The sequence below is a fragment of the Lagenorhynchus albirostris genome, chromosome 11 (assembly GCF_949774975.1).
Source record: "Lagenorhynchus albirostris chromosome 11, mLagAlb1.1, whole genome shotgun sequence".
In the NCBI taxonomy this organism is placed as follows: Eukaryota; Metazoa; Chordata; class Mammalia; order Artiodactyla; family Delphinidae; genus Lagenorhynchus; species Lagenorhynchus albirostris.
Window position 1 is genome coordinate 66378809 of NC_083105.1, and position 16427 is coordinate 66395235.

Consider the following 16427-nt stretch of genomic DNA (forward strand, 5'->3'; position numbering starts at 1 on the left):
AAGAAAGACGCATATTAGTGAATGACGTGCTCTGAAGCAAGGGATTCTTCGTTTTTTCATCTTCCATTTTGCTCCCCCACCACCACCCCTGCTTTGCCATCTAGATTTGGTACCAATACCAACAATCTGCTGTTATCATCATAAGCACAGAGAAGAAACCCAAGCCAGAAGAATGCTAGAACAGTTGGCAACAGTCACAGAAGGTTCTGGCTATGTAGTAATTAGGAAAGAGAGAATGAAGAAGTAGTAATCCAGGAAATAGCATACAAGATTGTCCTTAAAATCTTTACAGGCTGATTGGACCCTCAATTCAGTAGCACTGATTCAAGAAAACACTTTTATTCACTAAGGCATGCAGAGACAGGATAGTATATATTAAAAAGGGAATAGCAGAAACATGACAGTAGAGCAAAGGAATAAGAGACACAAAATTTAAAATACTGGAATAGCTGAAACAAATTGAAATTATAAGAAATAAACCTTTTTAAAGAATAAAGGCAACTAATTCAATACATAGATATAATAAGAACACACTTGATAAAATTCTTATGGAATTCACCTTTTTTACAGAAGTACTGTGAAAGGAGGCACAAAAATACACTCGTGTCAAAACCAAATACAGAAATCCCTTTTTGGAGAACCCTTAGCAACCCCGCACCCCCCTAACATAGGAGACTAAGTTACGTTTTAAGAATTCCCCCAAAGACGTTAGATTAGAAGTGCTTCTCTTGCTTGGCTCTACAAAATTACTAATTTGGGTCTATAACAAAATAGAAAGATGCTTTAAACCATGTGCTAAAGTTAACAACTGAAAACTGTTTAATATTATAAAAAACAGAGAAAAATAAAAGAGCACAACAGCTTAAGTACATTGATGAGCCGACCCAATTAACTTTTCAAGGTAAAACATGGAAAAACAGTGCATTTCCCCCTCAAATCATATTAACACATCAGGATTTCTGTAAGAGAAATGTGATACGAGAATGACTCACCTGTGGGACCACATTCTGTACGTAGGTTGATGGGTGCTGCTGCTTTTGCTGAACAGCACTTTCTATTGCTACTTTAGCTACAGTGCTTGGATCTGCTCCTGCTGGCACGGCAACCATTGTTGCACTGCAGCCAGCATTGTTGGGGTCACTGATTGTAACAATTCTAACTCCCACTTTATTTGGAATTCCTGTGACTGTTTCCCTATCATTATCCTCTGCTGGCCTCTTCACAGTTTTGCATTCTGCTGTGCCATTTGTAGACCGAACGTCAGATGACAGGGCAGGAAAATGGGACACTCTTGATCCTGAGTGGGGAACGGCTATGATTTGATGCCCCTGTATAACAGAGGTTGTAGAATGTGGTGAGACAACTACACTTGGGCGTTGCTGAGGCACATCTGAATTCAAACTTGAAGCTAGAGGTCCATTAGGCAAATCAGTACCACTAAATTGCTGCGTTGCCACATTTGAAGCCTCCTGTATACTGCTCACAGATGGCGAACCACCCAAAGTTAATACAGGTCCATTAGAAATTCTTTCTAGTTGATCACCTTTGGCAGTATCTTGCTGAGTGGCATCGAAAGTCCCTTGTGGTTCCACTGGAGATATCTCACCATTTCCTACATGATTGGAAGTTTTGTGATTTGGAATGTTTTTGCTTAAATGAGAACCATCTCCTTTATCAAAATCACAGATTCCATTAACTAGAGGTTTTTTCAAATCACTTTTCATATCCTGCAAGTCCATTTGTTCTGAGTTCTGTTTTCCAGATGCTCCATTCTCACCTAATTCTAATGATGGCCCATTACTGATTAGTGAGCACTGATTAGCCTCACTTTGAATTTTCCCTGAGTTTGAAGGAGGTAGACTTGAGTCACTGTACTTTCTCCCATTTAAAAGACTTCCCACCTGCATTTCATTTTCCTTCGTATCCCCATTGCTGGTGTTCGTGGTTCCTCGTCTGCAGGATGGGTTCTCCATGACTTCAATTTTACGTTCATGAACGTGTAAACCTGTTGCTTCTTTTGCTTCCTCTTCCTTTTGGCAAATTATTTTATCACCTTTGAATGGGGGAGTAGCAGTAGTACAAGATGATTGTCCAGCTGGAGATGCTTGAGAGGCTGGAAGAGTTTGCACCTGAAGTCCAACTCCTGCCTGGGTCCCGCTCATGGTAATTCCTGCTGGAGCAATGAGCTGAGTTGCATTTCCCTGACTCACAGTTGCAGTTGCAAAACTTGTATTTGGCACAACTGTTATAGTTACCTGGTTGCCAGAAGTCCCTTGGAAAATGGTTGCTGGGCTATTTGAGATCAGCGGACCTGGCAATATTTGTAAGTTCGAGATGGGCACGGTTTGCACTCCCCCTGTGGGTGGCATCGCACTTTGGACCAACTGAACATTTTGCTGCCCAACCAATAGCTGCTGAGCTGGAGTTTGCCCCTGCACTCCAAAACCTGCTGCTTGATTATTGGCCACCTGGTATACCACCTGAGGGCTAGGAGCTCTTGCATTATTAGGGGGAGGAATCTGTGGAGCTGGGAGAATAAGCTTACCACCCGGAGTTGAAGGACCACGCTTTGGAAGCAGCAACTGTTTTATCAGACTCGACTCACCAGAAGCAGGCTGACCAACTCCTGCATTTGTTTGCTGTGGTTGAACCTGCATTTGTACTTGTTGTGGCTGCTGAACTTGTACTTGTACCTGTTGTGGTGGGGGTGCTGGTGAATGCTGCTGCTGTTGCTGCCTTTTCACAGATAGCATTTGACTGACAGTAGGAGGTGGTCCCTGTGACTGAGGGGTGGAAGATGATGACACGGCAGTAGGGACCTGGCTATTAGTAGCTGGGACAGGTGATGGTGAGGAAGATGGAGTAATGTTTGGTTGTCCAGCTAGCTGAACTGCCTGACCAGCCGGAAGAGCTGCTGGATTAGCAAGAACAATTTGGTGAATGGCTGGTGCGTAAGTTTGACCTTGTTGAGCCGGCTGACTTACAATCACTACGCTTTGTTGGGTTGGCTGCTGTGGTTGTTGAATAGGCTGTTGGACCACCGTTGATGAAACTTGCTGAGAAGGGAGAGGTTTGGGTGCAATGTTCTGAAACCCTACCCTTGAGGGCTGTGGACTCGGGACACCAGCAATGGTAACCATTTGTCCTGTAGCTACCTGAAAATTCTGTACTGAAGTTGCCGAGACAATGTTGGACGCAGAAGTCGTTACGTACTGTGGGGGTGCTATGAGAACAGTGTCCTGTGGCTGACCGCCAGCTGACGTCTGCTGAGACGAAGTCTGCACGGGTTGGGGCGATGTGGTGATTAACTGTTGACCCTGTGAAACTGCAGAAGTACATGCTGGCATGTTCTGTACTCTGCCAAATATGTGACTCTGTGGGACACCTTGTTGAATTACCGTAACAGGAGTGCCGGAAGGTATCTGTCCCGGTACCACTGTGTGTAATGGAGACTGTTGTGGAATTACAGATGGATGGTGAAGCAATGTCTGGGAATTCACAACTGTAACAGGTTGGGGCCCTGTACTATGATTCTGAACCACAGAACTCTGAGCAGCTCCTCCTCCCACAGCAATACTAACAGGAACTGCTGTCTGGGGTATAGAATTCTGGATTACTGTAGCCTTAACGACTTCACAAGGAATTGGAGCTTTATTTTGAATGACAGTCACCGGAGCATTTTGCTGCTGGTGGGTATGAACTGAAGGATTTGGTGGAATTCTCGAAACAGTCTGTGCCACGGTATGAACACCTTGTACTGGAAAAGACATTTGTGTTGCAGTCAAACTTGAAGATTGGTTGGTAACAGGAGTCCTCTGAAAATGGTTTCCTACAGTTTGTGGTCCATGAGGGATTCCTGAAAATATAGGGAAAAGTCAAAATTCATAATGAAATGACTGCAAAGCTGCATGTAGAAATTATTTTACTCAATTTGAGAGAAAACAGTCTTAAGAAATTAACAAGTTTGCATCATATGAATCTGATAAGAGAACTAGAAATAAAATGTTACTGGAAAAACAAGGAAAAGTTACACATCTTAAAGGTATATAAGCTTTCATTTAGTCTTCTTATTAAATCGGTAATATTTAAAACACAATAAAAATTAATACCTGCGGGTGAAGGACTTGGAGATACATCAGGAACAGAATCAACACGAACAACGGGAGTAGAAACAGGTTGCTGCTGATAGTACATCTGAATGGGAAGTGGGATAGCCCTCCTTTTTACTCCTACTACATGAATATGTGCCTGCCCATTGTTACTGGAATCCTCCACCCTCTTCACTGTATGATTTGGAAAGACCGTTCTGTAAAGTACACACATACTCAGTTTTAATAACTAGCACATTAACAAAAACCACTAACTTCTAACTGCTACACGAATGGCAGCAGCATATTCACTGCTACTTATGTATGAACTAGTATGAATCATAGTTATATTCTGCAAGGGTGGGAAGCAAGGAATTAAATATAAAAGGTCAATTCTCCAATTTTAAAAATCATTATTTATTAACACTGTTGGGTTTAAAACAATTCTACTGTAATTAACAAAAAAGCTGCATCTAGGCAATGCCTATTTGATGAACTTTGCAAAATATCAAAACGCCATGGGACTTCCCTGGTGGTGCAGTGGCTAGGAATCCGCCTGCCAGTGCAGGGGACATGGGTCCGGGAAGATCTCACATGCCGCAGAGCAACTAAGCCTGTACGCCACAACTGCTGAGCCTGTGCTCTGAAGCCCACGAGCCACAACTAATGAAGCCTGCATGCCTGGAACCTGTGCTCCGCAACAAGAGAAGCCATCGCAACAAAGAGTAGCTCCCACTCGCCACAACTAGAGAAAGCCCATGCACAACAGCGAAGACCCAATGAGGCCAAAAATAAAAAGATAAACAAATAAATAAATGTATATATATTTAAAAAGCCATAATATTTGAGGACGGAGTTTAGTTATAGACTATTAGTCAAGACTTAAGAGGGTGAAAGCCATGTCTTTAATGCATAAAAGTAGGTGCAAAAAAAGTAAACGTGATTTCTTCCTTTTCTTTCTTTGATAAGCCTAGTAATGGTTGACCACAAACACCAGATGTGATTTCCAAAATTCCCTTGTATTTAAAATTCCATCACACTACAATCTAACTATACAAAACTTCAAGTAGTGGAGATATTTCAAACTAGGTAGATAGCTGATGTGTTCTCTAAAGAGCAAGGGGTGTTGTAAATGATGAAAATTGACTTTATTTAAAGTTATGAAATATAAATCCTACCTAAGACATTTGTAAAATCCAGTTGATGTTAGGATTCCACCACGAGCCAATTTACTGCAAGTTGATAGGTACTCAGAATACATTTCTGCTCGAGAGACAGAACAATCTGGATTTACTTCAAAATGAGCATTTAACCTAAAAGTGGAGAAAAATATATGGCATTATGCAATATACTATAGGAGAGTCCATACTTAAATATACAAAACCATTTGAAGGCAATGTGTTATAAACTAATAATTATGTCTATTAATCAAATTTCACTGTCTCATGTATTATTAACAAAAATACATGCTAGGTTTTAGACAGTAAATAAAATAAAAAGAGATTACTTAATCATACTTATTTTAGTATAAAAAAATCATTATCAACAAATATAAAAACTGGGATGTGAGTACACCAGCAGGGTTGGTCTGCTGGCAACAAATATACTACAACAAATTTTATTCAGTGAATACTCAGGTTCCTGTCTTGTAATAATCAAAATATAACAGAAGTTCCCAATTAAGAGTTGTTGGCGATGTGACAAATGGAGGAAAAACTGAACTTAAACTTCTGTTGCTCTTGGATTAAATTTCTTCAGGAAAAACTCTCCCAAAGCTTTTAACTACTTCCTAAAACAATGATACTTCCCATGCTTCACACTCCCCTTCCCCTTCCGAGAGTCTATTCCTAATCAATTACAAGGTAATTCAAACTTCAGTTTGTCTTTGTCATAAAGTGACTTCACCTATAAATTGGGATTGGAGGCCTAGGGCTCTTTCTAGGACTCACCATATACATGACAGGCCAACCTACAGCTGTTTCTTATTAACTGAATCAAATGATAATTATGATAAAATAGTTTAAAATGCTTCTCTCCTCCTCCTCCCTAGAAATGGCAGAAATATGCAACAGGGATTTATAAGACCAAGTCTATAACACACACACATTTTACATTGGATGTGGTACATATTTTTTCCAACTTTCATAACCCTTTGAGTACTGAGCTTTCAAAAAGACCAGACACAAAAAACTTGTTTTGGTTTCAATATAGAAGATAAATATTTCCAAATATTATTGGATAAGATTCATCATATATAAAGGGTCAAGGTGTAACAATATAGAACGTGAGGAAAAAGCAAATAATTAGAGATATTACCATAAACCTGATTTAAGCAAAGTGGAAAAGTAGAGAAAATAGTCATAGGAACGCAGATAACAAAGCACCAAAAATATGGAACACAGAGTGAAGGAGCATGGAATGGGAGAAAAATAACGTTAGAGAATGGGGGAAAAGGGATCAAAGAAAGAAAATTTTTAAAGTAATACATCATTGAAAAGTGATCTTACATTTCAATCTGTTAATCTTCTAAAGAATTAAAGTTGAAATTCATAAACAATGTAGAGGCAACTAGCCATGAAAAAATGAAACGGTTCTAACCAAGTCTACATTTCTTTTTTTCAGAAAGTGGCTGAGATGTGACCAGTCAGTCTTCTCAAGAAAATATTATTTTCAAGTTGATTATTTCAATGTAGACATACTGGCTATTCTATTATTTGAGTAGTTACCCCTTACTACTCACAAAAAGGAAAAATTAACTAGCAATGAATGAGAAGCTTTGCTTTTGCTCAGAAAGAGGGACATTTAACAACAAAATCTGGTTCTATTTTCTTAAAGTCAGTCCAATTCAGTTTTAATAAAACATTAATTTAAGAAAACAAATTCTATAATCTGACAAACCTTATTTTCTACAAAGCCAATGATAACTTTTAACACAAATTTTACTTGAAAAGGAGTGGTATAATTTAATGAAATTCTAGTCAAAGACTATTTTACTCTGAAAATTCTGATAAATATATTTTTTTTCAAACTATTCCAAAATACAGGTGAAGTGATTTTACATTGCCCTTTCTTTGTATAAATGATATCCTACCCTAACTAAAAAGAAATACAGAATAAAACATTCTGGATGACTGCTGAAATACATTTCCTTTTCTCATTTGCTTTATTCTTCCCAAGGATAAAGCCTTAATAGAAATAGACCACTTACCACTGACAAGCAAACTTCTCACTATCTATTTCCACTATTCCTGGAGGTGGAGCAACATGCTGTGCTACAACTGCTCTGGAAGCTAAAGAAAAAAATACATTAGCTACATCATTTTTTAAAACTATATGCCATATTTAGTTAATGGATACTGAACCAATTAATATTGACAATGAATACCTTTTAAAAAGGTGTATAAACATATTGAAAATATACAAATTTGAGAAAGAAACTTATAATGGAGCACATATTATACCAGGCACTATCTTAGATGCTTCATACAAACTATTTTTTTAACCTCGCAATCATCTGAATAATAACGATAATATGGATTATTTCACTAATATAAACTCTATTTTTTCCATTGTCAGACACTGAGTTTTAACTTTATCTATATTACCTTTCTTAATTCTGTGAGGTGGGAACCTGAGACTCAAAGTGATTAAAATAACTAGGCAAAGGTCACACAGCACAACACGTCAATAAATAAGCATCTCTCAGTTTAGTTACAGAAGCAGATTGCATCACAAAGAATTTCACTTCTGAATTTAAAAGATTAACATTAACTCTATAAGTGGCATATATAAAATTTCTGGGTATGATGAACAAATAGCTAACTTCTATGTTGGAACTAATGAAAACAAGAAAAGTAAGAGATAATATAAACTTAGTCATATTACAGTAAGTTTATAATAAAATATGAATCTTACATATTTATAGATAAAAATTATACTGTTTCACCATTGAATTAGCATTATTAACTTACACTTTTTAAACCTACAAAATGTACCTACTTTTTTTCAGGTGACATTTTAGCAAAACTTCTCAGAACCCTCAAAAAAAAAAAACAAATGAATTTCTAAATTATGGGAACTAGAGGAGCCCCACAGCTCAGCCCAATCTGTGAATGATCTGAAGCAATCTTGACCTTTGTCTGATGAGACCCCAGGCTTCCACTGGGATACAGCTAACAGCAGCCAGCCAGTTGTAAATATTTATTCTGTATTAAGCCATTTATATTTATGTGATTTGTTTTAATCTTCTATATAGTTCTAAATTTAACTGTCCCCGTTTTGCAAATGAAAAAATTAAAGCTCAGAAATTAAGTTCACAAACGAACACATGATGGAAATAGCAGAGCTAGAGATAGGGTGTAGCTGGAAAGCCTTCTTTTAGGGGTGCTGAATTTGAATTCAGGTCTGTCACATTTCAGAAGCCATATTGTGATATTCTGCTTCTTAATAGAACATAATAATTAGAACCAAAATTATTTTCCTTGGGCAACCCCAGCCTATCTTTTTTCTTCTCTAACTTGATGACACTGTTACAGAAAATACCCTTCTAGGGCCTAAACCTATGTAGAAATCTTCTCCCCTTTTCATCATCAATTATACTCTCAGAATATACCCTACTCTGACTGAAATCTGAATCAAATAACAACCTATTGCAGGAAACATTAGAAACTATGTTGAAATTATGAGAAACTTTATAAACAATGCATAAAGAATGATACAGCCTCAATTAAATTAAAAGCATAAACCTGAAATGTATAATTACTATAAAAGTGGCTACAAAATGAAAAGCATTGTCCTCAGGATACCTGAAGACATTCCAAAGGATACAAAGGCACTTATACTTTAAGAGGAATCAATTTTCAGATACTCAAAGTTTTGTATATATTCCCTCCTAAAACTGCTTTGCCTGAAAACATGACCTCCTCTTTGATGACTGCTCTTTAACCATCTTGGAATAGGAAGTCTTAACTCTCACCCATCCTTTACAGCACTGTAAGATACAGTTAAATGCATGACTCTGGAGCCAGAGAGGCTGGCTCTAAAGTTCCATCACTCACTAGCTGGAAAAGCTATTTAACCTCTCTGACTATAAAATGGGGAAAAGTAACAATACATTGACCTCATAGATCGTCATGAGGATTAGAGGAGTTTATATGTAAGTCACTTAAAACAATGCCTGGCACGTAAGTGTTACTATGTTAGCTACGATGATGATGACGATGGTGTACAAACCTCTGGAATACCAAAGGGAGAAGTGGAAATATTAGTGTCCACAAAACTTCTTTAAACCAAGGTATTAGGGTAGGGCTTCTGGTCTATCCCAGTGTTTTATATATTATAGTTAAGGGCAATGTAGGGCATTAGAAATTGGGTATTCTGGCCCTTTGGTGTGTTCTGAATTCAGATATAAAGTGATGACAATTTTTGCTTAATGTCCTTTCCTCCTCTATCCCTCAATTACTATCAAAGAGTGCATTACTTTTGAGACAATCTTGTATAAGTAAAGCATTCAGAATATTTTAAAGTAATATTGAAGGTGGTGGCATCTTATTTCATTCACATGACAAACTCATGACAAGTTTAACTATCTCAGAATTCTGAAATAAGGAAGGTATCAATGGGAACACAAAGTAACATGTTTTCTTGGATTGAAAAATACGGTTGGACTTTTTCTAAATAACAAATTGAGGCAAGACACTTTTGATAATAAAGACTAACTTTAACCGTTAGATTATGTGGCAGACATTTTCTATAACTGAATGAGGTAAATCTCCAGTGCCAAGACTTTGACAAAAATGTATTCATGCACATGATAAAAAGCTATGTAAATATTCCTAACCCAGTGGTCCTCAAAGTATAGTGCCCTGGCCTGAAGCATCAGCATCTCATGGGAACTTGTTAGAAATGAAAATTCTCCAATCCACCTGAATCAGAAATTCAGGGTATGGAGCCCAGAAATCAGCACTTAAGCCCACTGGGTGACTCCGATGCACCGTAAAGTTTGAGAACCACTGTGCTAACACTTCCTGAATATATTAGGTTAAACAAGGTACATCTAAGTAAAAGAGCAGCAACTTATAATTTACAGTCATATCTTGTTAATATCTTTTTGATACATTTTCAATAAACTTAAAAGTAAGTATATATAATGACTGGGCAACAAATAATTTTATAAGTCAAGTACTGTTAATTCTTTGATTTCAACCAAAACAAAGGAGAACTCAAAATGTCAGAAGATCATTAAATACAATTTTAATAATTTTTAGATAATTCTGAAGAAATTTAAAGAATTTTAAGTTCTACCCTCATCTATTTATTGATGTGAACTAGATTTCCAACTTAAATCTATAAAAAGGAAAAACAGATAAAATTAATGCTGAACCCAATTTTATTCTAGCAATAAAAAATATTCATTCAGGGCTTCCCTGGTGGCGCAGTGGTTGAGAGTCCGCCTGCCGATGCAGGGGACACGGGTTCATGCCCCGGTCCAGGAAGATCCCACATGCCGTGGAGCGGCTAGGCCCGTGAGCCATGGCCGCTGAGCCTGCGCGTCCAGAGCCTGTGCTCCACAACGGGAGAGGCCACAACAGCGAGAGGCCCGCGTACCACAAAAAAAAAAAAAATTCATTCAGCGACACACTAGAGTAATACTTTCCAGAGAACAAGGGGAAAAATGTCTTGTCTATCTCATTAAGAGATGTACTTCCAATAATTGTATCTTTTATTTAATATTTACAAAAATCTGTAATATATTTACTATTGATTTATGTACTATTTATTACTAAAACTTGTAACAATAAAATAAATTTTTAAACACTTACAACTTTACAACAGAAGCCTGAAAAACTTTAAATTAAAATGTCTAGGTAAGCATTGATAGGGTGGTGGATATGAGTTCAAGGAGAAAGAGGGATAGTATAAAATTTCTAATATTACGAGTTTGTGTTATTTTTTAAATGGATGGTGGTAAGCATCAATATTCCACTGGATACAAAAAGTGTTGTAACTTTTATTTTGAAATATCAATTTAATATACACAAAAACATATTATTTGCAACTATTTAAATTATGACAAAGAAATTCAGATGTCAACTTAAAAATGGGTGAAAGGTCATGCAAGTTTTCATAGTGATGAGCAGAAGTGAGCAAAAAGTTTGAAGATGACCATTCCATTAGAAAGCAGTATTAAACAAACTATGGGGGGAAAAGCCAAACTATAAGTGTTTTAACTAATCAAACAATTCAGAGTTGTCATTCACGATGAGCAAATAATAAAGTGCTCACCAGCTCAAAAATGAACTCTTTTAGGTTCTTAGAGGCCTATTCAAACTTCTATCAATGACTTACTACTACGCAAGCAAGCCACAACTCTCAATATTTAATTTTATCCATTTGCCAATGAGGATCAACTCTTAGTTTGGGGGGTGGGTTCATTTGTTAAGGTCACAGGTCAGCAATAAGGCAAAAAATAGTAGTTTTCATCAAAATTACCTTTGAATATTCTTCAAATGACCCACTATAGTTCAATGTATCACTGACAATCTATTAATTCTACTCTTTGTTGAACAGTTTCTCTATGGCCCTCAATTAACTTAATCTTTTAAATTAATTTAAAAGTTTCTCCTTTAAGAATAAAAGTATACCCCCACTACCCACTTAACTGGCAGTATGAACTGTTTCATTTCCTTTTCAAGGTTGAGAAATATTCATTTCTGATCATCGATTCTCCAATATGTATTGGGCTCTTTAACATCTACTGCCTATGGATGAAAGCTCACTGAATAGATCAGCAGTCAAAATTACCTACTTATTTCATGCCTTCTATTACTGTCCAGTTCTGTTAGTTGAATTCAAGTAAGTTAAATGCACATATGATACAACTCTACCATATACTGCAGAAAGACATAATGGAAATCAATGAGATATGCGATACATATTACATACTTTGTGTAAACAGAGTATACAATTTTGATAATATTAAATGAGAGGAGAACAAGACAGCTGGAGAGAGATGAGGAGAGTCTGAACTGAGTCATAAGTACTGGCAATCAAAAAGGCCAGATAGAGTATTTAGGAAGACTCAACAAGATTTGGTGATTAAAAGAATGTGGTAGTTAAAGATTAAGGATAATGAGATTTTTGTTTTAAGGATAGTGGGAGAGGTTGAGAAAGATCTAAATGTATTTCTAGGCTGAAGAAGCAAGTAAAGAAAAAGAGGTTTAAGATATAGGAATGAGTAGCTGGGAAAGACTGATATTCAGAGTACAGATTCAGAAGTAGTTAACATCTCTTCCTGACACAAGGGGTTGAAGGAGAATGAGTTCAGATACTAATAAGTTTATAAGGGAAGGGGGAAGAAGTTGAAGAAATTCATGCCACACAGCTCCCAGAGTAACTACAAAGTGTTAAGATCAACTGAGAAAGTGAGCATCCTCCATTAAAAAACAAGGAAAGAGAAATGTCTTGGGAATGGTAAGAGAGCAGGTGAGGTGAAAGATGGATTGTTTTTGTTAGGACAAATGAAGGTGGAGAACAAAAAGGCTGAGAGTGCTAAAATATAAAAATTGTAACTCATAATGAACCAGGAGAAAGAAGTCCAAGAGCTGAAGGACAGGTCCGAATTCTAATTAAAGATATTTGAATTAAATAGCATTGACCCATGGGATCCTAGGAAGGGTGCACAAGTACAGGTCTATACACATGTATTAGCATTTGTATACACATGCACACATGTCTGATCCTACTGATTCTGTGGTGTTTGGTCCAAGATTTAGAAATAATAGGGGTATTATACTTATGTATTCTGATGACCACCTGAGAGAATTATAAGGCAGCATATGATTACCCAATTCCTGGTCTATCAATTTCCAATGACTGAAATCACAAACCCATTAGGGCACTTAATACTTTCACAGTTGTGAATAATATCTAATCCCTCACACTACTCTAAATCCTTCTCAACTTCATTTCTCTATTATACTATTCTTCCTCTGTGCTCACGTTGATCCTGCTGCTCCTGGAATGTATAATGTCTAAGAAATTAAAGTACATACTCAATTCTCATTTAGGCTACTCTACTATAAAATATCAGTTCCCTGTGCTGCATATTTAAATTTATCTGTAGTATTAAATCTGACATACCAATAACCCCATTGAAAAAGATTATACAAAAACACTAACCTGGGGCAGATGCTACATGGGTCTGGGTTTGGACTTGCTCTACAGCTTGTGGCCTAATTTCAGATAAAATTTGATGACTGGAACTTGGATGTTCGACGAGTTTTACTGCAGCCAGTGCATCGGGGCCAAACATCTGAATATCCATGGAAACCAGACACACTAACATGTCTAAAATAAAAACCAACAGTTATTAGTCAATAATATTGTAAAACAATGACATCGTTGAAAAACACATGCCATACATATATAAAACGCTGCTTCTCAAATGCCAGTCTGTGAATCATTGTACATCAGAATTATCTGTGGATCCTTAAAAAAGATTTTTAGGCTCAATCTCTGAAGACTGATTTAGAAGCTCTGGAGTGGCTGTTAGCTATCTTCATTTTTAAAAAACTTCCCAAGTGATTCTGATGTGTAGTCAGATTTAGGAACCACTGATAATGGAAAGTACAGCTTAATTTCTCAATAGTAATACTTTTCAAGCCAAATCTTTATTAACTCTGATTTTAATATTTATGTCAAAGAAAGAAATCATTTGAATCACTGAGTAAAATGTTAACGTGACTTGTTTTAGTAAGTGTGTTTAAAACTGACAACCCATTGAACTCATTGAAGGTGAGTTCAATGATTTTGAAGATAATACCACTACTAGCATTTCTAGGAAGAGAAGGAAGCTTGTTCCACTCAGCTTTAGTTGCTTAATAGTAGCAGCTGACCACTTGAAACAGATGGACCTGCCCCCCAGAGTCAGACATAGCCATCTTGTTGATTTCAAATTTAATATATAGTAATAGAAATAAAGAGAAGAAGTAAAGATTACTGATAGCCACATGCATCCTGGTTTACACATAATAGAAGTTTCTTGCTTATCTAAAATAGACAGAAAGAATAACACAAACAAGCGTGTCTGAAAGGGTAATGACTCCTCAAAATAAACAGTAAACCCCAAATATCAATTGTGATTTTTTACAGCAACCACATTAAATATTTTTTCCTTAATAAAGAAAATAACTTAAATGCTTTTTGTGGTTTAGTCTTACCTATGCTCTTTTCTACTTTTGCAATTTTTGTGCAAGCTACATCTCCCATTTCTGTGAGCATATATAGCACCTCAAGTGTTGAGATTACGAGCAGCACATCAGGTAAAGTGAGATGACAAATGATCTCTCTGTATGAGTCCTGATCGACATATTCACAAATCAAAACACCATTATCCTCTGCTTTGCAAAGATTTCCCAAAATTTCCATGCCTGAAAAGCATACACACACAAACATGTATTTGTCTTTTAAAAGATGATAAAAAGCTTGTGTACTTTAGACAATGAGAAACTTAAGTGAGCGCTTACCCCTCATCTTTAAAAATCTATCCCTTGACATCAGGCATTTTGTAACAGTATGAAACATCAGATGAGTAGTTTTGAAATCAACAGGATCCAATAAAAGCTGGAAAAAAAAAAAGGACACTACTGTTTACGTAGGCTTCTTCCAATTTAGATCCAAATGTATATTTCAAATTTAATAAAAATGAGCCGAACAATGTTACGTAACTTTAAAAAATGTAATTACTGTGAGAATAGCCATCAATGAATCTGGAGCATCATTTCAAATATTTCTCTTTTTCCACAAAAGTGTGTAATACCTTTAGGCAAAAACTATATGTAAGCATTTAATATTCTATAATTATGGCAAATATAACAATCCCACATCCTAAAATTTTAAAGTAAATATTGTGCTAACTATAAAAACTGTTTTAAGCTACTGTCACATGCTTACCTCAGCTGCAATATTTCCTAATGTGTCAAGGCCTAATTGCCTTAGAGAAATAAAATGACTATGTGCAGAAAGTAATAGGAAACGGAGACAGGTACGATTAGCTGCCAAGAGCTTAACATTGCCCTCCTCAAAGGAAAGATTTCGCAAAATCACTGCAATCTGAAGTACCCGTTGTCCTTCAATATCATTAATGCCCAGCTTTCGAGGTGGATGAAATAAAGATTCCCAAATCCATTCTCCTGATGTACCTTCTACAAGAGAAGAAAACATATTTTACTTAAACTGATATTTCACTTATTATTATTGATATTTCAAAGTTATTTAAAATATTTTCTCATTGACTTACCATGAGACTTGTTTCTGTCAGAAATGAGGTCACGTACTTCATTATCATCAACAATGTCTTTCCAAAACTGTAATGAGAAATTATTACACTTAGTTCTGACAATTTGAAATAACTTCTATTACTTTAAAAATAGTCACACATACTAAAACTATAATAGTTCTACTATTTTTAGTTCAAGTAGATATCATTGTATTCTATGTACTTAGTTCTTTGACACAAATGCTAGATTTTTCTATAGTTCAAAGGTGTCAGTTTGGCCTAGGGCCCACAGATCCCTAAAAGGTCTGTGAAAAATACAGGGCATCTATGAACATGAATGAGGAGAAAAAAATGACATCTTCATGTTCATTAACCTCTAACTAAAATTTAGCATTTCCTTAGCATTTTCTTCAACTCTGAATGTTAGAAAACGAACCACAGTAGTAATAGCAGAACCTCTGACACTGTCACCGATATGAATCAGATATTTTCAGATCACTTTATAGCTATGGAAAATATCTAGAAATAGTGTTTATGCTCATCAGTACTTAAAAATTATGATAGTCATTAATCCCATTAGTAAACTGCATACAGTCACAGTATTCCTATTTACAGACTCCTGAGACATAGCTGGCTTGCTACTGAGTAAATCTACATCTAGAAGAAAATCAAACAGCAAGTGGTGAAGTATTTGTGTTCACAAATTTGTAACCCAGATATTTAGGTTTCCTTTCCAGTATTCCATACCAACAAACTGTTTTTTGACCCGTAAGACAGAGGAAATCAGTCGAAATCCACTGCTTAATATTTTTCAGGCTAAGAAACAATTGCCTATATATTAATATGTCTATACAAAATGAACTTTAATTTTAACTTTTCTATGCCATTTTATCTTGTTACTTCCCTACGAATGAAGAAGCACATGGGCCATTAGTTCACTGTTTATTTCTAAACATTCTGATGTATTTTCTAAATGATTGTATTTTAGTTTTGGGAATTAAAGTTCCTTTGCATTTAAAGTTACTGATCTGAGAAAAAGTCCACCACCAGAATGACTCACT

General features: G+C 36.3%; 1 protein-coding gene across 1 annotated transcript in view; it reads right to left on the reverse strand.

Moving 5' to 3' along the window:
* ARID2 (AT-rich interaction domain 2) overlaps positions 1-16427 on the reverse strand; it is a 170681-nt gene that overhangs the window by 49267 nt on the left and 104987 nt on the right. Inside the window, exons 7-15 of the mRNA XM_060166464.1 lie at positions 15388-15454; positions 15042-15292; positions 14615-14711; positions 14309-14518; positions 13269-13436; positions 7297-7378; positions 5267-5401; positions 4110-4306; positions 993-3856 (exon numbers count right to left, since the gene is read on the reverse strand). Coding sequence (XP_060022447.1) covers positions 993-3856; positions 4110-4306; positions 5267-5401; positions 7297-7378; positions 13269-13436; positions 14309-14518; positions 14615-14711; positions 15042-15292; positions 15388-15454 — 4071 coding nt within the window. The remainder of the gene's footprint in view (positions 1-992; positions 3857-4109; positions 4307-5266; positions 5402-7296; positions 7379-13268; positions 13437-14308; positions 14519-14614; positions 14712-15041; positions 15293-15387; positions 15455-16427) is intronic.